Consider the following 26,224-nt stretch of genomic DNA (forward strand, 5'->3'; position numbering starts at 1 on the left):
TTCCATCATGGCTTTTGTACCTTGCAACAAAACTTTCTTTGTTTCTAAGCTTTGTTCTTTTTTTAGTGATGTTGTGGCTATAACTCTTTCTGTTTAGAGAGTATTTATAGAAGAGTACTCATGAATGTTAGATTGAGAAAGTATCTTATAAAAAGATTTGAGTCAAAAATTTGTTTTTTATAAAAGATTACAAGTAGAGTTCTATAATTCTATGAAGTTCAAACTACTTATCAAAGTTTGTTTCTTTGTTAAAAAAAAAAACAAAAAGTTTGTTTCTTTTGTGAAAATATAATTATTCAATCATGATTTATCGTAAATTTCAGATATGTTATCCTAAAATATTGAGAAAATTGTATATTATATTGAATTGCAAATTTAGAGATACACGAGGATTCAATATATATACATATATAGATTGTAAAAAAAATAAAAATATAGATAGATAATATATAAAGAGAGATAGACGTTAAAAAAAATCACATATCTCATCTAAAAATAAAAGATACACGTATAAAATTTAGACATATTGTTACCGTCTTCTATAGAAAAAGATATATGATAAAAAAAATTACCAATAAAAATATATCTTATTTTTTTAAGGGCAGTCAAAATATATCTATTCTTTTTTTTAGGGGAAAGTATGTCCATACTTACTATTAAGAAAAGATGTACATATCTTTTGTCATAGTCAGAAGGGTTAGTCCCATCATGCATGAAAATCGATAAGGTGATTGGATCGAAATACCTTAAGTCACCGCCAAGAATTGAGTTTCACCATGTCAACCATTTGAGTAAGAGATGTATGTTTGTTTTGGAAAATCTGAAGATCACATTCCTTCGAAAATGATCCAATTAAATTATATGGAGGCACGAAAAAATATCTTTTCTAAAATTTTGAGCAGCACAAAATTGAAGAGCATGCATACCAATGTCGGGGGAAGAACACTATAGGTCCCTCTGGAATGACCATCTGCCTCCATAATATGAACAATACTATAACCCTCCTTCTCCCATAATTTCTTAGTTGACACAAGTTGAGTATGAATTTCACCAAGAAAGATGAGGTCAGGTTTAAATCTGACTAAAATCTCATGAAGATGACTATGACTTTTGCAATTAGCAAAGCCCCTAACATTCCAACACAACAGTAAAAAATCTTTGAAATCAATCATGGGAATATAAACACAAGTTATGAAAGGATAATCTCACCCCTCTCAACTAATGGGTGACTCAACAACCATATCAATGGCATCATCCTCGTTATCTTGACCAGCCTCATCAAGAGACATACACATATTGCCATATATATTTTTATGTTGTGAGTTAGCATCAGGAGGTTCTAGTTCTTCCATGAGTTGGAATCTATTTGGTGCTACTACAATCACAGGCATGGTAGATTTAATTCCATGACGAAGATTTTAAACTTTTTTTATATCCTTGCCCTAAGAATTATTTTTCAAAGGTATAACTTTGCTTGTACTTTTTTTTTTAAGGAAACTTTGCTTGTACTTGCATGGTGATCTTGATCCAACATAAAACCAATAAATTTTTTACTCTCGGACCCACCGTAAACGCACGTGTGAAATATAAGAATTATTAAACATTGGTTCAACTACGTTAAGACTTTTACTCGGTTTCTTATAACGATCTCTTTGTTTCCTCTTTTCCTTGCGCCCGAGTGTAGAGTCAAGACCAGTGCTAAATGTAGGGATGGCATGAAGATTCTCTCCCTCTCCATTATTCATAAGAACCTCGTATATTTATTTTTCATAAAATCAAATTGCTTTGACTTTGTCTTATCTCCATTATTATATTTACTAAGAGCAACGTCACCTTTTAATTTTTGCATGATGTAGTTTAGTTTCTTAAAAAAGAAAAAATTTGCATGATGTTTTAGTTTTGGCTTTGAAACAATTAACCAAGATCACCATAAATATTTGCTTATTGATTTTCTCCTTGAATATTGCTATTCGTTCCATTTTTTTGCTAACCGAATTCAAATCTTTTCAGCAAGTGTGCGTTTCTGAGTGGTCTAATACAACCGTCCTAATTTCTTCTTGTATTGTTTCAGCGGACCGCCATTGTCCTCGAGTGCAGTTCTGAGACACATGGCCATAGAAGCTACACTTCTTGCAAGGAAGGTGCAAACCTTTATATTCAACATGAAAGCATTTATCTCGAAACCATAGCTGACCCACAACCCGGTTAATTTAGATCGATCTCAACACATATACGTGCAAACCTTCATATGGATGCATTGGTCGACCCACTGTCGAGCCTAGTGCCATGAGGATATTCTCATCATAATATAATATTCCATTTCAAGTCCAGGAATTCTGATCCACACACATGTACGATCGATAATAGTCGTCAATTGATCAAAATCCGGTGCCCAAGATTGAACATCAAGATAATGATCATATATGATCCAACACTTTCTTCAATAGCTCTTTGACGATCCTCCATCAAATCAATGTTCACCAAGAAGAACATGTTTCCTATATCCACCGTATTCATCCATCCTGAGGGCTTCCATATGGTTTTAAGCTTATCCAACATGGCAAAATACCCAATATTTTTCCCAGTAGCTTAACAATCACCGGAGCTTGTAAGAATTTCCTCAAACCCCCTATAATTTTATCATGGATCATGTTAGCAAGTGTCTTGGGGCCCTCTTTAAGGATTTTAAAAGAAGAAAGTATTTTATAAAAAAGCTAAGTATTTTGATTTCCAATGCATTGATTATACATATTTTCATAAAAAGTTACCATCTGATGATCTTAAAGAGTGCCCAAGGAACAATTGTTAACATTTCCCTTTTTATCATCCAAAAAACACTTTGGCTTCAAACGCTTTTCAGTTTCACATGGGAAAGCATAAAACTTTCCCACCATAGGACAATTGGATTTTATGGTTAGATTATACAGGCACACTGATCTTATTGTAGTCTGCTCACATCATATCTATGTACATTTTGTCTTCAACCAGTGTCATCTCTTCCTTTCATCACCACCAAACTCAAATTAAGACTCACATCATCATACTCGTAAAAAAAAAATAGAAAATACAATTTCGTTATCTTCTCAAACCCAAAAGTTATAGAATTTTAAACATAATCTTGGTCCTTAAAATAGAATTAAAAAATAAGTTTTAATTGAAATAATAACTTTTAAGACATTGAATGCACAACTTTTAAGAAAAAGTTTCTACATTTAATTTCTTAACTTATGTCCTAAAAACACAAGTTAGAATTTCCGTTATTTTATTTGTTTCAAACTATTAGTATGGCAGGGCAGCCCAAAAAATATCATATCCTAGTTTAGTCTCCTTATTTTCCTTCCATCGTAATTCTGCAAAAAAAATTTCTTTCTTTACTTTTGTCTTGAAAAAACATAGTTTCTAGAACTTTCTTCCAACACGCCTAACCATGATCACTACCCTTCACGTACACTACATATCAATCGATCACATTGATTTCACAAAGTCTTACTTATAAGCAAGAGCCAAAAAAAAATGGCTATGCATTATTAAAGATCGAAAAAATTCTCTTGCAAAAAGAACCATACCTGCTTAACAACTTTATTTGCAAAAATTTTGAAGAGCAAAACCTTCATTCATTAAAAAAGTTGGCATTTAATTGAATTTCAATTGGAAAACTCATATCGTTGGCCTTTCTCATCCATGTTAATCCTTTTGACAATTAGCATAATTCACTACATATCTTCTGAATTTTCTCTTTCATTTGCTGATTTGCAGCATCGAGTCTACTATATATGAAAACAGAGATGAAGAACAAATTGGTTAGACGTATAGAGAAAATGCTTCCATGTTCTGGTAATCACGTTTTCTTCCTCTCCTTGTATTCTTTTACTTTTTCCATATTGAGCTTTAAGTATAGATTTTATCATTGTCAAAAAGATAAAACTATTGAGAGAAATCAGCGACGCAGCTAGAGTAATTTTCACGAAAGAAAAATTATTTAAAAAAAAACTTGTATATTAGATTAAATCTTTAAATACGTGTAATCCATATAAAATTAGGTTTCAAAGATTCAAATAATCCATATAAAATTAGGTTTCAAAGATTCAAATATATTCATAATTGACTACATGAGAGAAATCAGCGACGCAGCTAGAGTAATTTTCACGAAAGAAAAATTATTTAAAAAAAAACTTGTATATTAGATTAAATCTTTAAATACGTGTAATCCATATAAAATTAGGTTTCAAAGATTCAAATATATTCATAATTGACTATATATTATATAAACTAACAATTTATTTTTCAATAGAATCAAATAAGCTATTCGTAATGAACTCATTTTCAAATTTATTTGTAATGAACTTATTTATTAATAATTGTGACTGCGATTAATTTGATTAAGTGGGACTGTATAATTTAATAGCAATGAGTGACATGCAACAGTGTGCAGGTCTAGTGCTCCAAATCATCAAACAAATGTGGACGTATGTGAAGAATATGCAAATGCATTTCGTACAGAGTCATACGTAGAGTTTTGGACACGTGTGGTTTCATATTCCAACGTTGCACAACGTCGTTCTTGTTTATCAAGAGAAGAATCCACCACATCAACCCGTCTTCCCTCTTACCGTTTATTTGCGGAGCATCTTTTGGATCCTGATCAACACACGGTTACTGAGATCCTAGCCCAAACCAAACTTCAACCCGAAATTCAATCTCTTCTATTAGACTATTTTGCCTACACTTCTAATGCATCGATACTTTGTAGTCATTTGTTAAAAGACATTGATGGTGTGCGTGTAAAGTATAGATCACTTAACACCATTCTTCAATGTGTTACAACTAATCAAATACCTTCTCCTAAGGTAGTGGCTCATTTGATTGAATTTTCCAACTCTTTAAACCCATTTTCTACATCCGGTCCTTCTCCGTGTCGGGTCCGGTCCACCGCATGTCAATGCTCCGAATTACAAAAACAGCTTGAGTCGAGCCGTGACAACGCTCGAGCCAAGCTTCAAATGGTTACTATGTTTAACCATTGCTCAACTTGTGTTGTGGTGGTTATAACAGCTTCACTAGTTGTGCTTGTTATGGCTCATGGATTTGCATTACTTGTGGCTATGCCAGGACTAGCTTTGATGAATTTGGGTTCAAAAAGGAAGCTAACTAAGGTAACGGCTCAGCTTGATGCTGCTGCAAAGGGAACATATATATTGAACAAAGATTTGGAGACAACTAGTCGACTTGTGGCTAGGCTAAATGACGAGTTTGAGCATATAAGGACAATGGTAAAGTTTTGGCTTGAAAGGAAGGAGGATAAAATTCAAGCTGATGGGGAAGTGGTGCGCCTATTAAAGAAGAATCAATGTAATTTTAGTGATCTATTGGATGAGTTGGAGGAACATTTGTATTTGTGTTTTATGACTATTAATAGGGCTAGAGATCTTGTGTTGAACCAAATCAATGCTTCTGCTTGATTAACCATCAACTAATAGATTATTCACATTTCATTGATCATGTTGATTTAAATTAATGTAATTGTATTATGAGTTTAGCTCAATTGATAGTAACAATACAATTTAATATGTAGTGGTTGGAGTTCGAAATTCAAACACCCCCCTTATTCATTTTGAAGATGTAAATTTCTAACAACTGGACAAAAAAAAGTTAATTATATTAAAATTTGGTAACTATAAAAAAAATGTATATCTTGTTAGGAATGAATGAATGGTTATTGAAAGGAGAAAATTTTGATGAGAAAAAAGAATTATATTCTCGTGACTCGGTCAATGTTTATTTATTAGGTAGATAAAAAAAATGTATATCTTGTTAGGAATGAATGAATGGTTATTGAAAGGAGTTGTGATGAAAAAAAGAATTATATTCTCGCGACTCGGTCAATGTTTATTTATTAGGTAGATAAATTTAAAAAATAAAATAATATAATGTGAAATTGAGAAATATAAGAATATATTCTATTTTTATTCCTTGTGGCTAAATTAAATAATTAACTAAAATAAAATATTAACTTACATGGATGAAAAAAGTCATACAAATCAATCACATGAAGGAAAAATACATATTGTGATAGTCACATAGAAAAAATTAAGTTAAAAATATTAGAATAATAAATTTAAAAATACTAAAAAGTATAATGTTAGTGATATTGACAAAAGCAAGATCAATTCATTTCATTGACAAGTTGTATTTTAATTTAAAATTTAAGATGGAGTAATCAATTATATGCTAGTCTAAAAATATTTATATTATCTCTATAAATAAAAAAAATATTATTATTGAGTTCTCATCGAGAATAAAAAAAAAACTATATTATCTTGTTAAGATAATTTTTATCAAGAACTAACTTATGTTAGTTTTTTTTTTTTGAAAGGGTTAGTTAATTAAATATACTTCGAATTTTAATATTCGAACATGGTAAAACGGTCAATTAGAGGGTGCATGAGAAAGACATAAAGTGGGAAAAAAAAATTCTTACAAAACTATTAGGGAGTAATTAAGTAAAAGATAAGATTAACAAGTGCAATTGTTTTTTTGTAGGAATTTTGCTGGATTATCTTGGTGTGTATTAGTTGACTCTCTTTTGTTTCCATTCACTGGACTCTTGTCCGGTTGTATTTTCATACCACTTTGATCATCTCTTTTTAGGGTTGATATGGTGATTGTTGAGTCAGGAGTCTTCAACTTTTTGCATCTCCTCTTTATTTACTTTCATGTTAATTTTTTTTTCCTTCTATAAACATTTCAACTTTTCATTTAAGTCCTTCTAAAAAATTTCTTTGATTTTTAGTTCCTATAAAATTTTCAATCACCGCTTTTGGTCCATATTATTAATTATTAATTCAACTCATGTGTAACTTTTGTATTTTTTAAATAAAATTATGCAGAAATGTGTAGAATATTATAAAAAAAATCCCTCCAAAAAATTAGAATTGTTAACAAAACATAAATTTTTAACTACTACAAATATAAAAAGTCATATTTTATTCATATTTCGTTTTAAAGTTCTAATTTTTTGGGAGAAATTCTTGTAATATCATAAACTATTCAGTAAAATTTTATTCGAAAATATGAATTCTACATGTGAGTTTACTTGAAATGAGTGACTGAAAGTGAAAATGGGAAAAAAAATAGAGGATAAAAACGAAAATTTTGTATATTTATAAGGCAAAAAAATATTTGACCTTTTTGAATAAAAAAAATTAATGAATTAACCCAAAAATTAAAATAAAAAATAAAGCCGTTATAAAAGAAACGAAATTTAAGGATAGGCCCAATATTTAAGATACGCTCCAGGCCCAATATATAATATACTCTCCAGTCTCTAATTTTCTACCAATTTGGATTGCAAAAAGCAATCGAAATTTTTTTCTCCTTCCCTCTCCGCCTTCAACACACCACACTCCAAAGTCGAAACTCCTTTCTCCGTCACGGCACCGGTAAGCCTCATCTCACTTTCCTCGAAAACAAAAATTCATTATCATTTCAATTCCTAATTGTTTTGTATATAAATTTATTAGTATTTTGCGGCATTGAAAATCAGGTTTAATTTTCGATATGGATTCTGTCGAAAAAAAGAGGGATGAGGAAGATTGGGAGTTTAGGAAACAACAAAGGTCACGAAAGTATGTGAACGGCGGCGGTGATGAGGGTGAAGGTGAGGCTGAAGTTGAACGTGAAGGTTCTGATGGAAGTGGAAGAAGGAAGCGTGGTGATTATGATTCACGATCGAAGGTGGCTGTGAAGAATACATTAGAGAAATTGAGTAGTTTTTATGAGGATGGTGAGTTGGAAGGCGGGGATAAGATGCGCGAAAGTGGGAGAGAATCGAGAGATAAGAACCGTGGTAATTTGGAACAGGGGAAGAGTTCTAGAAGGAAGTGGGATGAAGTTGATGTTGTTAGTGTTAAGAAAGTGCAGGAGAGTGGTTCTGAGAAAGGTGATGGCAGCAAGATTGGGAAGAGAAGTGATTCTAGGGAGAGGAGTGGATCTGGTAGGAATGAACATGGTAAAGAGGATAGAAGAAGTGATTCTGAGAGAGGTAAGAGTAAAGGGGATGATAGGGTTGAGAAGCCTAGGCGGAATAGAACACCACCAACTGGCTTTGACGTGGTTGAAACTTTGGAGAAGCCGGGAAATGTAGATGAGGATGGCAGTGTGAGGATTAGGGATAAGAATGTTAGAGAAACTGGGAACTCGGATAGATCTAAGACGCCTGAGAAGAGCGGGAAGCGTCATCAAGATTCGGAGAATTCGGAGATGGATTATGAAAAAAGTAGTAGTCTTAAAAGGAAGGAAATTGAGAATGATGGTTGTAAAGATGATAGGTCCAAAGGAGGAAAAGATGAAACTTGGAGTGATAGGAGGAAAGATAGGGAAAGTTCTAAAGATAATTGGAAAAGGAGGCCGCAGAGTAATAGTGATAGAGATTCAAAGAATGAGGATGGTGCTTTTGATCACAACAGAGAATGGGAGTTGCCGAGACACGGTTATGATAGGATGGATAACGAAAGGCATCACGGTCGGGCCGGTGGTAGAAAAGATGGATTCAGGGGGGAAGCTGTGAAAACAACAACAAAGTTTGGAATTTCAAATGATAATTATGATGTGATAGAGATTCAGCCAAAGTTCGTTGATTATGGAAAAACAGATTCTGGTTCCAACCTTAGCAAGAGAACTGAATCTAATCAACAGAACAATGCTAAATCAGGCGGTAATAACGAAGAGCGGACACATCATCAGGAAGAAAGAGGAAGAAAGAGTGACTCATCTGGTTCTGGAGCACCTGGTGAAGATCATAAGGAGAGATATGGGGATGATGACTATGATTTTTATGGAGGAAGAGGAAGGGGTCAAAGAGGTGTCGCAACTCCTCGCAGTACTGGTGGCTCGCAGTCTCAATATGGAAATCAGGATTCTGGATCCTTTAACAGAGGTGGTCCACAAGGAATAAAAGTGAATAGGGTTGGTGGTAGAGGAGGAAGGATTAGGCCTCCTGGGAGAGACAACCAGCAAGTTGGAATGCAATTGCCAATAATGGGATCACCATATGGACCTCTTGGCATGCCTCCACCTGGGCCAATGCAGCCTCTCACCCATGGTATGTCTCCTGGTCCTCCAATTTCCCCTGGAGTCTTCATGTCACCATTCAATCCATCTGTTTGGCCTGGACCTCGAGGTGTTGACATGAATATGATGTCTGTTCCACCGGTGTCTCCTGTGCCTCCAGGTCCAAGATTTAATGCTGCTAATATGGGAAACCCGCCAAATCCTGCGATGTATTATAACCAATCAGGCCATGGAAGGGGGATTCCCCCGAGCATTTCTAGTCCTGGTTTCAATCATACAGGGCCAATGGGAAGAGGAACACAGCCTGATAAAACTCAAGGGGGATGGGCTCCACCTAAAAGTAGTGGAAGTATGGGTAAAGCTCCTTCTAGAGGTGAGCAGAATGATTATTCTCAGAATTTTGTTGATACTGGTATGCGGCCTCAGAATTTCATCAGGGAGCTTGAGCTGACAAATGTTGTAGAGGACTATCCTAAGCTTAGGGAGCTTATACAGAAGAAGGATGAGATTGTGGAAAAAGCTGCAACCTCTCCCATGTATTACAAGTGTAATCTGAAAGAGTTTGAACTGACTCCGGAGTTCTTTGGGACCAAGTTTGATGTCATTCTTGTGGATCCCCCATGGGAGGAGTATGTGCACCGAGCCCCTGGTGTTGCTGAACACACGGAGTGCTGGACATTTGAAGAAATAATGAACCTCAAGATCGAGGTAAGCTATTATTATGTCTTCGCAATACTTTCTTTTGTTAGTCGTATTAATTTATTGATATCTTATTTGTATTGTCTACTTCTCTAGGCTATAGCAGATACTCCCTCTTTCATCTTCCTTTGGGTGGGTGATGGTGTAGGCCTTGAACAAGGCCGTCAATGTCTAAAGAAGGTAAACTATCTAAATGTTGCAATTGTTAATGGCATTTGACTTTAATCATTGGTTATGGTTTTTATATCCTATTTATTTCTTCTACTGCTAAATCTCTATATTTATATTTTGTTTTTCTTAATTGGGTCTGGGTTTCTACAGTGGGGATTTCGTAGGTGTGAAGATATATGTTGGGTGAAAACAAATAAAAGTACTGCAACTCCAGGACTGCGGCATGATTCACATACTTTATTTCAACATTCAAAGGTTAGTTAAAATTTATATTTTGTAGTTGTACACCTGTAGGCTGCAGCTTCATTTTATCATTTGAGATGGTTGTTTTGATGTCAAACTTAGTAGTCTTACCTAAATTGTTCGGTTTTGCTGTGGTGAAGGAACACTGCTTGATGGGCATAAAAGGAACAGTTCGTCGAAGTACTGATGGCCATATTATCCATGCCAACATTGACACGGATGTAATTATAGCTGAAGAACCTCCTTATGGTTAGTTTATCAATTGTGCTATAAAATTGACATCTTATATTGCTAAACCATTGTAGACAATATTCTATCATATTTTCCTCAATAGATGCTTTTAAAAAATAAGTAGAAGCTGCAAAGCAACAAAATAAATCTTGTAGATCTAAATGTGTTAGGTCAATAATTAAATGCAGAGAATACTGGTTCTATATTACTGTTTTGATCTGGTTTATAGATCAATCTGATTCCAACATCAACAGCACAGGTTTCCTTCTGGAAAGGAGTCTCTTCGTTCCACTAAACTAACTGAACAATTTGTAATCTCTGATAGCTCCTATGCAACACACACCCTATTAATTACAAGCAGTAACTTCCACATGTAAAAACATAATTGTCTCATAGTTCTGTCTGCCTAGGTGGCACTATTAAATTAAGCCCGACTTTTATGATTATTATTTTTATTATTTATTCTGACATTTTTTCAGTTATTATTATTATAAACCTTGACCACCTCCAAACCCATCATAACTGGCCTATCTCGGCCTCTCAATGTCAATGCAGAAACAACCATCTTGTTAAGGTTGAAATGTGGAGGCAAGCCCTTGTTGATCATCATTTGAACCTTGTTCTACCAATCTTTCTCCGTGTCCTCCCTCATCATTTCCCAAATTTAACACCCACAATTTTCTTTTAGGACACCTCTGGAGTGGCTCTAAATTGTTGGCCACATTGAAGACATTTTTCCTCATCTCTCCTCACGTGTCCTAACATACTCTTTGTAAGGTAGATGCTATGTCCCCCTATTCCTGAAGACCTGAACTGTGAATTTGGTGCGTTGGTAGCAGCAGAACTTGTGTTAGAGATAGCGGGGTTTTGAACTTTTTAAGAATTGAGACTGGCCGGGCTGGGGATCCTCTGGGTTTGTGGCACACCTAAGTTGATCGAGTTATGCCCAGAAACAATAAATGGATAGATTTCATGTTCTCGTGCCCAAAACTAGGTTTTTTAGCTGTTCTGAAACTTCCTCACCAGCCAGAAGCAGGGCTCTTTGATCTTTTTCCCTGAAAGCAACCAACAGACATGTTTTCCTGTAACAAGTATTCTCTTTCCACTGAATTGACAAAACAAGTCTACATTTTCTGATAGCTTCTATGAAACAGCCTGTTAATATCAAACAGTAACTGCCACATAAGAACATAACCACCTCATTCACAAAACAACCTCCTATCCGCCACTATTTTTTCAACCTTCCTTTTTTTAAAAACATAAACCATCATTGACCTTTGGCTATCCATCTCTCAGCAGACCCATCATAATTCAACCTATAAGAAGTACAGAGCAAGAACTGATAACAAATTCGACAACTTGAGATTAGAGTAAAAGGTGCAAGTTGATCATTCGTATAGAATCAATAGGGAGGCCCGACATGTTACCATAGGATTGAACTTTGTACTTGTAGATCCTACTGCTTTATTCATGCTGGACTAAACATATTCTCATTTCACAATTTAATCTATTACCTTGAGAAAGCTAGTAATTAGGGGACATTGTAGCTGGTAGCCCCATTATACTTGTTGGCTGATAGGCTGGTTCAGTGTAGAAGCTCTTTCTTTGGCTTATGGACATCTTAGGAAATTAGATAGATAGCTCACCTCAAGCAACTGTGATTTCACGTTCTTCCCTAGGCACTTTTTCATTGATCATGTTTTTCATGGTACTTTGGACAGAGAGCCACATAGTCTTGACAAGTAGGCAATTAGATAGATAGATAGCTCACTTCAAGCAACTATAATTTTATGTTCTTTCTCAGGCAATTTTTTCATAAATCGTGTTTTCCATGATCCTTCAGACAAACCTGAGCCACCTTGTCTTGGCAAGCACCTTAATTAGCTTAAGAAGTTAAAAAGTCATATACTTCAACTAGAAAACCAAAATTGTGTAAGCTGTTTATGATAAAATGCTTCTTTGTTTGTTTTTCAGCTTAAATGCATTTTTTATTACCGAAAATGGTATGTTAGTCCCCCCATTTCAAAATCCGGGTTTTTTTCGTCCCACAATTTCACATATTGTTACAATTTTGGTCCCTGTTCAGATTTTTATCCCCCAAAATGGTTAATTTTTGCCCCAGTTTTGAATTTGAAGAGAAAATACCATGAATTATCGCTATTGGGGTCAAAATTCATCATTTTTGTGTGTGGGTGGGGGGCAAAATTACATCAATATGTTAAACTGGGGGACCAAAAACACAGATTTTGAAATTTGGGGGGGGGGGGGTGGCTAAAATCCTCCTTTAGATAAAATAGGGGGACCAAAAGTGCATTGCAATGTTTTTGCTTGAAAGAATAAAATGGCCACCTCTTTAATTTCTTGCTCGTTGCTTATATACTGCAGGTTCAACACAAAAGCCTGAAGATATGTATAGGATCGTTGAACATTTTGCCCTTGGAAGGAGGAGACTTGAGCTATTTGGTGAAGACCACAATATCCGGGCCGGCTGGCTGACACTTGGTAAAGAACTGTCGTCTTCAAACTTTAACAAGGAGGTAAGAAATTTGAATGCTAATATACCAGCATGACATCTGAAGTGGGGTTTTCCTATGTAACTTTTTTAGTTAATTTTTATTTCTTTTGAAGTTGGATAAAATATGCAGCATCCTATCAGTTTTCCTTGCGCAAAAAAAAAAAAAAAAGAAGAAAAACAGATTTCCAATCAGTAGATAAGTTATAGAAAATAAACTGACCAGTTACTTCATTTTTAATCCGATCATTTTGGGCTTTGGCTTTAACTTCTTGAAATATTGGTAGATGTTGTAGGATAGGCTAATTCATACCTAAAACATACTGCTAGCCTCTGGCAAAAGTTTCTAGGTCTGATATAAAAGTTTTTGAAGCCTTATCTTTTACTCATTTGTTCCTACACACGGATATATGAATTAATGCATTTTTATCTTTATTTCCTCCAACTTCAAAATTTTCTTCTATCTTGTTTAGATAGAGCTCATTATTATCTGTCACTTGATCTGTGTTCTCTGGCTTGATTACTCACGTTGATTCGATTTGCATAAATTCAGGCATATGTAAAGAACTTCGGTGACAAAGATGGGAAAGTTTGGCAGGGTGGTGGAGGAAGAAATCCACCTCCAGAGGCACCTCATTTAGTGGTGACTACTCCTGATATAGAGGCTCTTAGGCCAAAGTCCCCAATGAAGAACCAGCAACAAATGCAGCAGCAGCAATCAGTAACCATTTCTTTGACGTCAGGTAGCGGATCAATCAGAAGGCCTACTGGGAATTCACCGCAGAATCCAACTGCACTCGGTGTCAACCAAGACGCATCTAGCTCAAACCCTTCTACACCAGCTCCTTGGGCTAATTCACCTATGGAGGGCTTTAAGGGACGTGAAGGCTCTGTAATGCCTTCAGATGATAAAGTGTTTGATATGTATGGGTTTAATGGACCACCACCACCAGGCTATCTAGATTTTGATGCATTCAGACAAATGAATATGTTGTAGCATAACTTTCAGGATAAACCAATAAGTTGCGTTGTTTTGTGTTCGTGTAATTTTTTTCCCTGCTAATATAAATGGGAAGAATATTATTCGCAAAATGTCTGTTCATTCTTTTGGTAGCGACCGCGATTAAGTTTTGATGGAAATAAAAGAAAGCGTTGGATTACTGTAAAATTGGTTACGTTGTGTATTATTTTATCAAATTGAAGCAATATAAGTTTTTAATTCACCTCCTCAAAAGAAAAGAAAAAAGTTTTTAATTCACATGCTTTACGTGAATAAGAGAGAAATGGTCAGGCTAGTAACCAATCTTGTTCCTTTACGGAGTACAAACAAACCAAACGGATCAATTGGTTAAACAAATAAACATTGTTCAAGTCAAATTCTGTATGATATAATTTCAATTTGTGGAATACTAGTGTGCATCCCGTGCGATGCACGGGTAGAATTAACGTCGACTACGGACCAAAAAATATTACCACGACGCAAGAAATAAACAAATTACGTTCACCTTTAATTCCAAAAACCTTTAATTCCAAAAATGAAATCCAAAACGTCAAACAAAAAAAATTGAACGTTCAAAATAGTTAAAAAAGAATACTGCATTAATATATACGACGCACTGGTGTAATTTTAGTTGGCCACGGACTACACGCCGTCACCACAACACAGGAATAAAAACTAAAACTATGAAAGTTATAAATTTCTTGGATAAATTCTTGCACTAATTCTTTTGGGATAACAACTACATTTTATGACATTTGTCGTATTATTCTTGTTCTATTTCGAGTTATGAAATTAGTTTTAAGTTTTATAGAGTGTTATGTGATTACTTGTAGCGAATTGAGTGAGAATGATAATTTGAAGGCAAGAATTAATGTATCTGTTATCAAACAATGTAATTCAAATCAAACCAAAAAAATTATATGATCAAAATTCAATATAGTTTTATGAAAAAAGACACAAAGTGGGAATAGTGTTACCCTTAACTACACAACGCGAGAATATTGTCACCCCTAAATCCTAATTCAATGTTTTCTTATACCAATGTATGTTTTCAGCAAAAAAAAAAAAAAACAAAGAAAATGTGTAACAAAATTTATGATTCAACCTTTTTTTTTATTTTTTACAAAAAGTGAAAGTTGAGTGCAATATGTAAGCAACCTTTTTTTGCCCTCCTGTTTTAGACCCTCCTGTTTTAGACATACACCCCCCAATGCACTATCTAAAATTGGGTTAGCCCAATAACCTTTGCTAACCAAACGGGTTATTTCCTCTCCCCTCATTTCATTCATCCTGAAATCCTGATACACGTTCTTCATTCTCTCCCTCCCTTGAGCCTCCTTTCCACCGCATGCACCATCGAGTTTGGCCTCCTCGGCCTAAAGTACCTCATTTTTTTCATCTCTTCAAACTTCTCTACCTTTGTATCCCTACAAAATCATGAAAAGAGCAAAGTAAAACATTTGGTAGTTTATTTTGAAAGAGTTTCCAAGAGAACTATGGCCTAGTTTCAACAATGGAGAAACATATTCTTCATGATCTCCCTTTCCTGTACAATTTTATGTGTAAGTTTCCTTTGTTATACAAATTCTACTGAAAGTCCTTATTTTTACTGAAACCCTAATTTTTTTTTTAGTTCAAAATTCGAATTTCATCGTATAATTTACCTATGAGTTAGATTTGTTTATTTATTGCTTAATTTGATTTTTGGACCGATTTATGTTAAAATCACAAATCCCCCATTTCTATTTTGAACATGTATTTCCTCTCATTAATAGAGTCCCAAAAAACCATTTTTGTTGAAACATCAGATTGTTCTTTTGTTTCAAGTCTCATCTTGATTTCCAAGATGTATAGTCTTAACATCGAAAGTCATATCTTTTTTAATGTTCAAACTCAGGGAACCCATTCATGGACCTACTGTAAGCTCCCTTTCCTCCCTTTCCAAGTGGTATTATGAGAGACAACCACTTCTCCCCATCTAAATCGACCTACTGTAAGTTCCCTTTCCTCCCTTTCAATTGCGTTTGTTTTTTTTATTTTTTTATTTTTTATTTTGACAAATCCATTTTAACTAAGTTTCTTCTACTATTTTCATATATTTAATAAGATTGTTTGAAGGAAAATTTGCTTTTTAGGGTTTATATATTTTGATTTCATGTTTGAGACTGTGGACATGATTTATGTTTTTTTTATATTGAAATGGAATTTTTTTCATATTTAATCCCTTTTTTTCATTATGGGTTTATTGTTCCTTTTGTTATCGTCTTTCAGTTGCTGAATTTTTCTTGTTTTTGCTCAAGAATGACTAAGGGAAGGCTATTGAGATACTGGCGAAGGATTTAAAAGTTTTTCAGCATTTAATGAAGAATTATTCAAAGAAGGTTACTCATCTTTTAACCCTTGACAACTCAGGTACTTAGTTTGGTTTTTGCCGAGGGAGTTGTGAAATCTGATAGTGGATTTTACTATTTTTTCAAAACATTGGCTTTTGATTAAATGTGATGGAGAACCAAATAGATATTAAATTGTAATATACTCTAATCTCACCACTTTGTTATTTTTCAAATACTGAGGTTTAATTTATTAATAAGGGATTTAGTCGAAGGAATCAGTAATTGAAAAAGAAAATTACAAAACAAAACTTATCCCATCCACATTGTAACATAAGCTTTGTCCCACTTTTGTGCTTCTTTCCCTTTACAGATCATCATTTAGATTTATGAACTTATTGTTGGGAGCACTGTAAACTGGGATAGACCTTCCATCACTTTTTGAATACTTGTGGAAGTTAAATAAACACAATTCAAAACTGTTTAGAATAGACCCTCTATCACTTTTATATTACATATGAATCAACTTTTATTGCATTGCAATGAGTATAAAAGTTAAAATACCTTCATGCATTTGTAAAAACACCTGAAAGGTTGTCTATTAATTAGATGTATAGAGATGCTACCATGGAAAACAATCATTAAGAGAGTTGATAATTTCTGTCCAAAAAAGACTTAAAAGTTAAAGTCTACCCTTATGCTTAATATGTGAAAGGACATTATAATTATGTTTGGTTCAATGCAAACTATTAAGAAAAGCCTTTTTATTTTATATTACATATGAATCAAGTCTTATTGCATTGAAATGAGTAGAAACGTGAAAATACCTTTAGGCTTTTGTTAAATCACTTGAAAACAAACTAAATTATTTGTGTAGGAATCTCAAAAGGGCTTAACTGGCTCAACAAATTGGTATCTCTCTCTCAAATTCCAAATCTAACCAATAGATGTAGAAAGAGCAGTTGACTTCAAGATTCTTTTTTTTTTTTTGCCATAACTACTTGAGTTTGATAACTTTGTTTGGGGAGAAAGATGAGAATTCTCTTGAACCGTAGTAAAGAGGTAACCACTATTATATAGCTCTTATGATGGCATATGGTTGTATTAATCTTCACTCTATATTTAAAATGATGAACAACTACACGCTAACAAATATATACATGTATTTTTCTTTTATGGCATTCAGAAGTGTGACTTTCATTGGAAACTCATAAGTTGAAATTAGCACAGTAAAAACAACTAATTCATGGCAAGAGAGATACAAATTTGAACTTGCAATGTCCATGTTATAACTATTGATTCAAGTCATTCAACTCCATTGTTTGAACTTACACTTGGACATTTAGAATTAATTTAATTAATAGTTGTAACATGTGCAAGTGTGCATATGTAATATGACTTACAATCCTGGGTTTTGTTTTATTTTTCTTTTAATAATACACATTATATTCATGAATGTCTTTTTAAATTGGGTATTTAATTAATGTTTTTAATAAAGCAGCTAGTCTCATAGAAAAGTTAAAAAAATAAAGTATTTGTTGCAAATATTAATGAAGACTAATTGCACTAACATTAAGCCGAACACATGCTATATAACCTCAACTTTTAACGATAGATTAGAGAAAGATGTAAATTTAGGAATACTTATACTTGTTTAGTATTATGGCATGTGAATGGAAAGAAAAAGAAATTAATTGATTTATAGTTATATCTAATCTTTTATGGTGCCACAACTATAACATGTACATGTGCAAGTGTCATATGTATTATGAATGTTTACTTTTTAAAATGGGCTTCTGATTTACTATTTCAGATGTGAAGAAGAAGAGTTGTCTATCTTTGAAGTTTTCTAGTGGTTCCTCCCTACCAGTTTTATCACCTCCAAAATTGATTGTAAGGTTAGAACATGAGATAATGCAACAAATTAATAATATAACATGAGATAATACTATAAAGATGCTTTTCAATTTTACATGCTTTTATGTACCTTCTGGACTCTTGGTGTGTTGCAAACAATCATCATTCTTGTTCTCGAACATATTTGCGAGCATTGAGCAGAAAATGTTATTTTTCTTTTTAAATGTATGTTCAGACAGACTGCATTTTATTTATAATAGGAAAGACAATTTAATTTTGAATATAACATGTTACTGGTGTGGTTGCTTCAAGCACTACTCATAATTTAAATCATCAACTTGATATGATATGCAATCTTTGTTTAATAACAGACAGACTGCATTCTTGAATATAATATGACAACCTTTTTGTTTAAATATACTTGTTGGACAGATTGCATAAAAATTAAAAGATTCAATTTTTCTTTCACACTTTAATCATCTTTCCTTTCAAAATAAAATTTACCTTCATGTGAAAGATATTGATTGGAGACATCATGGCTGAAGCTTTTTTTTGTAATCTACACAACGCCTCTGGAGGTAATCATGTTCTTCTTCACATGCTTGCTGGGTTGCTGGCCAAACACCTTGAGAATCACTGCAAGTATAAAAATAATATGAAAGCAATTGTGAAGAACTTATATTAACTTACCTTTTTTATTATGCAAACATGATGGTTCTTATATTAATGTTAGAATTAGAGCAGTGCAAATAAGATGCAAGAAGAAGGATTGCCAACCATGATGGAAAAAGTATTATAGATTCACTTACCCAACAGAGTATGAAGTGTTTAGCACCAGAATTAGTAGCAGCAGAGCAAAGGGTTAGCAGCAGCAGAGCAAGAGGGTATGGAGGAATAGCAAAAAATGAATGAAAAATGAATGGGCTATTGGGTTTAAATACTTCACGTTGTGAAGATTTAATATTGAAAAGTAATGAAAGAAAATATGTCATTCAACTACTCTATCTCTTTTCTCTCCTTTTCTACGACACTTATTTAAAGTAATTTGACTTTTCAGCATGAAAAAAGGAAAGATGTCGTAAATTTTGTATGGGAAGCAATTCTGTAATATTAAATTTTGTATAAATGTTGCATTGTCTGTATAAACAATGCCATTAATTTTAGGCCTTTGCAGCAAAATCTGCAAACACATCCCACTTTTTATGGCTTTTTGACTTTAGTAATAAACCACAACTTGCAAAGCAGAAACATCTCTGCACACAATACATATTCTACCGTCCATTCTCTAAGAAAAGAAAATTAGAAACTCTTAATGCAAAAGGAAAGAAACAAACCTGACAAAAGCATGCCAACAATTTTTAAGGTTTACGCTATCACCAAAAATGGAATTCAACGGTAAAGAGAGAGACTATTCTCTTTTGTAAGATTTATTGATGATTTGAAATTCAAGGTTTTGGGGTACAAGACGGTAAGTCAAACACTATTTTAGTATAAAGAATGGCTTAGTTTAAAAAACAATATGCTATTAACGAAATCAAATATATCCATCAAAAGAGAGTAAAAATCCATAAAATAACGAAATCAAATATCTTTTGTATCAAAATTAATCTTAACACGAGGGCTTGAAAAATTATAATTTTTGCATGTAATGATTATTTCTTTTTTATTTAAGAAATGTTATTTCAACATCATTTTGCACAACATTTGAAAACTTTATACTTCAAAAAATAAAAAACATTTGCATTTTGCACAACATTTGAAAACTTTTTATTTTTTTGTCAAATAGCCTAGTGGCTAGAATTCACCTTTTTCAAGGTGAATAAGTGGGGTGTTTGAGGTTGGAACAACATTTGAAAACTTTATACTTACATTTGAAACTTTATAATGTTGATGTAGTTCACATTTGTGTTAACGCAATTCATTTTGTTAACTTTATATCAAGATTGAACAACACATTAACCACAAATTTGAACATTATTGACCACAATTTCGGATGTTCCAAGTTCCAGCTAGTAGATTTGAATATTTAAAAATCAAAATTATTCACACTTAATTGTGGTTAATAAAATTCAATAATTTGATAATAAATTGTAAGACTTGATATGTCTATTAACAAATCTAACATTTCATTAACCACGTGTGAACAACTTTGACAATTTGAAAGTTGTAGAATTTTGTTGTCCTGTATCTTCAAATGACAATTCTATTTTATTTTTTATGGTTTTATCGTCGTTATAGAGAAGGAAGAGAGAGGGAGGATGCTCAGCTTTGAACAAGTGATTAAACTACAATAGATTCATAAGCACACTAATAGTTTTCTTCTTTACTTTTTACACAACTCAAGTGACTCGGAGGCAACAAAATTGATTACACTATGCCGGTAGTTGCCCACATTCCGGGTAATGAACTGATAATTGGGCAAGTTTCTTCGTACTTCTTATGAATCCAAAGGTAAGGATTCACTTTCTGGCTTCTGAGGTGGTGGCACAGTTGCAGATGTTTCATTAGCTGCATACCAAATCGTGCTTAGAGTAAGGTGAAGATAAAGTCGAACGGAACGAATGAGAAAAAAAGAGAAAGTGCTATAAAAAAGACTAACCAGGAGGCTGACTTTGCTGTTCACTTTTGTCTTCTTTAGGAGGGGGTGTTTGCTCCTGCAGTTGTGCAGCAGCTGCCTTTAGTTGCTCTTCTGTAATCTTAAGATAATCCTCAGAGCTGTATGCTCTACTTGGATCTGCCTTCCCATCTACATTGTTATAGATATAATCATATTCATGTTTGACATCAAACATGATTGGCAATTTGATGGGAAAATATGCTCTCATGTCACAATATCCTCCTTCTTAAATGCTTATTTCATCCATTACTTTGTTTTTAAACCCCACCACCCCCCACCACCATCACCCCTTTTATAGCCAAAATTAAACTAAACCCTTACACTATGGCAGAAATAATTGTCATGTTTCAACCATGCAGGCGATATGGCCAATCGAGATGAAGTGCTTAATTAATAAAATGTACATGTTGTAACAATTATCTCCAGACTCTTCATGTTTGTGGAATTGTTGCCTATGCTGCTCCATTTGGTTCTAGGAACTTTTTTTTGGGGAAAAAAGAGTATTGGACTTGAAAGAAGGAACACAAACTATTTATGAACAACGAAATGGTGACAGTTGTACTAGCAAATAGTGGGCTAGTAATAGTTCACTTTCTAGGACAAATGAGAATTTTGCATCCAACAAGTGTCTATGGGTCATCAACTTGGTTCTTTATATTATACAAGTTATTCCTAAATCTAGAAGTACATAAATCGCATGATTTGACGACACCACAACGATAACCAAACCTCTTTCCACTAGGTAGGATTGACTATATGGATCATTATATGTCATTTGTGACTATATGGATCATTAGATGTCATCTGAGTGTGTATATTAATTTTCCGTTGTCTCTGGCTCTAATTATTCTACCATCCTCCATCTGGTCAACCCTCCATCTTTTCTACAATAGAAGCTATCCCAATTTTTGTTTAATTTTAATAATTAAATTCTTAATTCAATCTTGTCTTGCATAACCACTCGTTTATTGTAACGTTCTATCTCTATGATACCAATTTAGCTATTAGTAATGTCATTCTAGATGTAAGTGGAAGTTTCCTTTGTTCTTCAGTGATTTATTTTTTAATTCTTGCAAAACACAGATTGTGCATACATATGGCAAAATAAAAGTAAGGTGGAGCACACATCATATATGAAACAAATGATAAGAAATTTCAGCACAAGAAAATCCTGAAGTTCACAAAGATAGGAATACATTAGAGCACATGTGGCAATTCAGTTCATTGGACTCTTGTAGCATGTCCTCGTTTTTATCATGTTCTATTTGATGAATTTTCATGAGAAAGTAAAATATATATTAAAGAAAAGGAAACACCTCAATAACCATATCATATGGCAATTGATAGAAGTTGAGTTTGATGATTTGCTGATTTAAAAGACAAACAACAAACTTCAATGATAACTTGGAAATCTAATAATGGAAGGTAAATACAAGATAAATCACTAACGACTACAATTTAGGTAGACCAAACTATAGTAAATCTCTTTGAAGGGGATTTTAGCGTAACAATTAGAGTTGCTGCTATATGACTGACAGACCAGGATTTGCTGCTGTAGTGAAACAATAGTTTTCAATTATCGTTATTGCTGCACTGGTGGTGGAGTCGGTAGGGGTCTTGCTGGGTCCTCTTTGGTATTGACGCAGGGGTATGCATGTGTTCCGTCAAATGTATATTCTTGCGTCATTACTCTTTGGGTGTTTCTTTTGATTGGGTGGTTTTTAAAGGGGTTTTTGTTCGAGCCTGGTGATAGAATGGCAACCGATTTCCCCTTATTGTATTTTTTTCTCCACCCGAGCTTATTAGTGCTTCTCGCACGGGCTCGTCGGTTAATAAATTTTGCCGTTTCAAAAAAAAAAAATAGTTTTCAATTATAACCATTGGATCTTTATTGGATGGTACTCTTATAACTTTGTCCAACCATCCAATGGTTGAGATTAAAATTGTGTTGTTTTTTACAACACCAAATCTATTTTCATGACTTGGGGGGTCATATATTCCCACTACAATCAGGTTCTCTAGTTTTTTTAAGTTTTTCTTCTTTCAATCTGCATATTCCATTTTCTTGCTCCTAGCAACTACTAAATTCTTCTTCAACAGATGGTATGGTAGCTTACAATTACAGATGATTGTTTTGTAAGATGGGAAAATAACATATGAGAAAAATAGCATGCATATGATGGTGTTGCAATAGTATTTGATAAAATGCATATGAGGAAAAATAACGTGTTCATATTTCATATTCTAAACTGCCCCGCAGATAAAAATAAAATAGATGCTGGATAACTCACTAGGGTCAACAGCAGTCTGAGAACCATTGGTACTATCGGTGGATAGTGGAGCTGATGTGGTGTTGCGAACATTGGAAGAGTACGTATTCTGAGTTGGGTTTGAAATGTCATCAAGACCAATCTCCCGTTCAAGGGTACTCTTAAATTCTCTTGAAACGTCCTAAAAGAGCAAACATGGCAAGTAGCTAAATCAAAGAATCAACCGAGTGGCATTGGCACAACAAATTTAATCTACACTCTGGAGAGTTTTTTAAACTAACCTGGATCTCTCTAATGGTGGGTTGAAATTCACGCAATGTTTTTCCCAGATTTCGAGCAACCTGCATTCAAAGAAACCGAGGGGCTATCAAAAAAGTAAACTAGAAAAATGATTAACACCATCACCAATAACAACAACCAAGCCTTGTCCCACTACGTGGGATCGGCACCATCACCAATAGCAACAACAATTATTTTGTAAATAATGTATCTAATAAGCCTCAAAGGGACTCTAGTGAATTCTATTCCAACTATCTAAAGTTAATCTCATTCAAAAATAATCATTGGAGAATGCAAGACAATTATTTATACCCTGAATGTCGGTATAACTTTCACAGCAACCGGCAATGCATTATCTTCTACTGTTTCATGTAAATTAGACTATTTTGTAAAATGTATAGAGGGAGCCTTATCCTTTCCCTTAAACAATGTCAAAAAAACAAAGATATACGGATATGTTCGGCAAGCTTAGTATCATGAATGAAGGAATCACAGAACATGGGAAAAATCATCATCCACGAAAGTATTATTATACATTTAGTATTACGAATGAAGGAATCTCAGGACTATTATAATACATTGCTCAACTATTCTACTCATGTGAACCCCTTTCAAACTTATTTGTAGCATTGACATTTTATTCAATTGCCAAGGAACCGCACATGGCTCACAGATAGCCCAGTTATTAATTTCATGTCCACTGTATGAATATACATATTCACTTTGATTAACAACATTTTAAAACAAAAACATAAAAGTAACAACTTTTGGGCTATCTGCATCCAAGAACACATGGTATCACACTGTTCTCAACAAAGATTTAAATTAAGTATATCTATCTCCGATCAATTCATCTTAGTGGCGGTTAAGATGGGGGGAAAGAAAATGTAAAAAACCAAGATAGAGCAGGTTTAATCCTGAATTTATCTGTTGCTTAGTGGTAAGAAGAGAAAATATGAACTATGAAGCGGTTCAATTCTAATCAAAAATGAAAAATGTTAATTTTCAAGCAGATTTGGTACATATTACAGGTATCCATCAGCATCTGGGTATTATTTGGCTTCTTGGAGGCTTTGCTTTTTATTAAAGACTTGCAAACCACAAACGTAAATATTCACAATGAAAATCTGAATAAAATGACTAATTTATTATTTCTTTAGCATAAGAATGCAACATTGATACACAAACAAGCTATAGGGAGAATAAAAGCTCTTTATATCAATGTTCATTGAAGGTAGTAGTGACAATTGATAAGCCAAAGGAAACTTCTTTCCAACTAAACACTCTAGAATTGTTAGCCTTTCTAATGTCAATAACATGTAAAAAATCGTGAGCCTTATAGACATCCTTTTGCTTCTCTTGCAAAGTAGACATAACAAGTTGTCAAGAGCGACCTTGGTGTTAGATATAATTGGATATTAATTAGAATTGGTTGAATGTTGTTCAAGGTAGTTAGAAGTTAGTTGTCATTAGTTATTAGTTGGTATATTATTTGCCTTAAAGTGTTCATAATTCATTTGATAGTATCAAATTGATTACAAATGAATGTATGATCACTTTATATAGTGATCCTAAGGCAGCTCATATCACCAACTAGCAACTAATCACAAGTAACTTCTAATTACCTCAAACAGTATTCAACTAATTCTAATTGATATCTAACACTTGGACCTCTCCTGGCTGCTTAAAATGCTATAAGACCGGCTCCTTGACAAGGAGTCTGTTTGGATTGACTTAAATGAGCTTATCTACTAACACAAGTACTTGCGAGACTGTTTGAGTCTTTGAGAGAGCTTAGGGAAACAACTTTTGACATGTCTGTAAGTTGATTTCAACTTATTTCGATAGATTCTTTAGGATAGCTTACAAAAACAACTTATTGCTTGCACGAAGACAATTGAACTTTATTCTATTCTATCTTTTGTTATAAAAATAGCTTATAAATAAGCACTTACATACTCAATTAAGTTGTTTATCCAAACACAACCTATGTACCGAACCACATAAATCAGAAAGTGATAAAGAAATTAAGCTTTTAAAATCACTGATTCCTTAACAAAGTGAAATAGTATGCATTAACAGAATATGAAGTCATCAAATATTCTTAAATTTATCATAATAAGCATAGTTTATGCAATTTAATCTGAATTACATAGGCAAGTACATTTGAAATTGTTATAAAGAAACAGAAGAGTGAAACTGACCTCAGCAAGACCTTTAGGACCAAAAACTAACAAAGCAACAACCCCAATTACAAGAGCTTCAGGGGCACCCACCCCAAAGAGAGACGCATAAACCACGTTACCTTTACACCGACCCTTTCTATCTACAAAATGAGTATTGTATAGTTAAGTATGAAAAACCCAAAAGAGATAATAGAAGTTGAATGCTAAAATTATACCTATAATACGAAAAAATGGTTTTTTGGGCTTGATAGAGAAACCCAGATTCTTCAAACCATTCCAAGGAGAGAAAAGACGGTGACCCAATGAATGGAGATAAAAATGTTGGGTTTTTGAATATGAACATGTTCCTCCTAGTTTAGGACATAATAACATGGTTGAACTAGAAGAAGCAATTGCTGTTAGCATTTTGATGAATTTGATGTATTGAATGATGTTTGGTTTGATATTTGATGTTGCAGTTGCTTTGGCCCTTTGCTCCAATCCTATCTCTAAGAATCTAATGGCTAAAGCAAATCCCTTCCCCAGAAATTCACTTTGCTCTTAAATAAATGATGTGACATGGCAGGATTAAATTGATTATGTAGATTGATTGTGGTTATAAAATTACTGTATTTATGTTTTGAAATAAAAATGTGTTCAATTGTAAAGTCAATGAGAAATGTTTAGTCAGGAACAAAATCAAATGCAAAAAGTTTGGACACACATGTTTATTTTTTTTAAACATAATTTTTTTTTTTTTCTATGGTCGGAGTTTGAACGT

General features: G+C 33.6%; 3 protein-coding genes and 2 long non-coding RNA genes across 9 annotated transcripts; 3 read left to right on the forward strand and 2 right to left on the reverse strand.

The window, feature by feature from the left end:
* The first annotated feature begins 3,519 nt into the window (after window positions 1-3,519).
* On the forward strand, window positions 3,520-5,588 carry LOC146958389 (transmembrane protein, putative (DUF677)). Of its 2 annotated transcripts, none has more exons than XM_085739893.1 (2): window positions 3,520-3,834; window positions 4,426-5,588. In XM_085739893.1, exons 1-2 carry the CDS (start codon window positions 3,774-3,776, stop codon window positions 5,457-5,459), a joined length of 1,095 nt encoding a protein of 364 aa, XP_085596019.1. In that variant the 5' UTR covers window positions 3,520-3,773; the 3' UTR covers window positions 5,460-5,588. The 2 variants fall into 2 exon arrangements, with proteins under 2 accessions (XP_085596019.1, XP_085596020.1); XM_085739894.1 differs by having other exon boundaries at window positions 4,433-5,588.
* A 1,746-nt stretch (window positions 5,589-7,334) lies between these two features.
* EMB1691 (Methyltransferase MT-A70 family protein) lies at window positions 7,335-14,017 on the forward strand. Of its 2 annotated transcripts, none has more exons than XM_085739896.1 (7): window positions 7,335-7,439; window positions 7,521-9,777; window positions 9,865-9,948; window positions 10,090-10,194; window positions 10,323-10,431; window positions 12,799-12,950; window positions 13,479-14,017. In XM_085739896.1, the coding sequence occupies exons 2-7, from the start codon at window positions 7,558-7,560 to the stop codon at window positions 13,920-13,922; spliced, it is 3,114 nt and encodes a 1,037-aa protein (XP_085596022.1). In that variant the 5' UTR covers window positions 7,335-7,439; window positions 7,521-7,557; the 3' UTR covers window positions 13,923-14,017. The 2 variants fall into 2 exon arrangements, with proteins under 2 accessions (XP_085596022.1, XP_085596021.1); XM_085739895.1 differs by having other exon boundaries at window positions 7,544-9,777.
* An 804-nt stretch (window positions 14,018-14,821) lies between these two features.
* On the reverse strand, window positions 14,822-18,756 carry LOC146958391 (uncharacterized). The gene is made up of 2 exons (XR_015024627.1): window positions 18,617-18,756; window positions 14,822-15,352 (listed from the first exon to the last, which is right to left on the reverse strand). It is a non-coding gene; the product is annotated as an uncharacterized LOC146958391 (long non-coding RNA).
* Window positions 15,204-19,307, forward strand: LOC146958392 (uncharacterized). Of its 3 annotated transcripts, XR_015024630.1 has the most exons (6): window positions 15,204-15,487; window positions 15,823-15,918; window positions 16,226-16,337; window positions 17,133-17,317; window positions 18,069-18,153; window positions 18,846-19,307. It is a non-coding gene; the product is annotated as an uncharacterized LOC146958392 (long non-coding RNA). The 3 variants fall into 3 exon arrangements; XR_015024629.1 differs by lacking the exon at window positions 17,133-17,317 and having other exon boundaries at window positions 16,197-16,337; XR_015024628.1 differs by lacking the exon at window positions 17,133-17,317.
* Window positions 19,308-20,379: 1,072 nt separating this feature from the next.
* On the reverse strand, window positions 20,380-25,979 carry HCF106 (Bacterial sec-independent translocation protein mttA/Hcf106). Its single transcript, XM_085739897.1, has 6 exons — window positions 25,680-25,979; window positions 25,483-25,604; window positions 23,281-23,340; window positions 23,021-23,180; window positions 20,712-20,858; window positions 20,380-20,620 (listed from the first exon to the last, which is right to left on the reverse strand). Exons 1-6 carry the CDS (start codon window positions 25,867-25,869, stop codon window positions 20,550-20,552), a joined length of 750 nt encoding a protein of 249 aa, XP_085596023.1. The 5' UTR covers window positions 25,870-25,979; the 3' UTR covers window positions 20,380-20,549.
* Window positions 25,980-26,224: the final 245 nt, after the last annotated feature.

Source organism: Medicago sativa, chromosome 1, assembly GCF_051527215.1.
Source record: "Medicago sativa cultivar Bolivia chromosome 1, Bolivia_mono, whole genome shotgun sequence".
NCBI lineage: Eukaryota > Viridiplantae > Streptophyta > Magnoliopsida > Fabales > Fabaceae > Medicago > Medicago sativa.

What these genes read in the sequence shown, in the direction of transcription:
- LOC146958389 (XM_085739893.1), top strand. Translation starts at nt 3,774, where the DNA reads ATGAAAACAGAGATGAAGAACAAATTGGTTAGACGTATAGAGAAAATG. An exon ending in GAAAATGCTTCCATGTTCTG is followed by an intron (nt 3,835 to 4,425) that starts GTAATCACGTTT and finishes GACATGCAACAG; the next exon opens with TGTGCAGGTCTAGTGCTCCA.
- HCF106 (XM_085739897.1), bottom strand. Translation starts at nt 25,869, where the DNA reads ATGCTAACAGCAATTGCTTCTTCTAGTTCAACCATGTTATTATGTCCT. An exon ending in GTCCTAAAGGTCTTGCTGAG is followed by an intron (nt 23,341 to 25,482) that starts GTCAGTTTCACT and finishes CTTTGAATGCAG; the next exon opens with GTTGCTCGAAATCTGGGAAA. An exon ending in TCAGACTGCTGTTGACCCTA is followed by an intron (nt 20,859 to 23,020) that starts GTGAGTTATCCA and finishes ATAACAATGTAG; the next exon opens with ATGGGAAGGCAGATCCAAGT.
- EMB1691 (XM_085739896.1), top strand. Translation starts at nt 7,558, where the DNA reads ATGGATTCTGTCGAAAAAAAGAGGGATGAGGAAGATTGGGAGTTTAGG. An exon ending in TAATGAACCTCAAGATCGAG is followed by an intron (nt 9,778 to 9,864) that starts GTAAGCTATTAT and finishes CTACTTCTCTAG; the next exon opens with GCTATAGCAGATACTCCCTC. An exon ending in AGCTGAAGAACCTCCTTATG is followed by an intron (nt 10,432 to 12,798) that starts GTTAGTTTATCA and finishes TATATACTGCAG; the next exon opens with GTTCAACACAAAAGCCTGAA.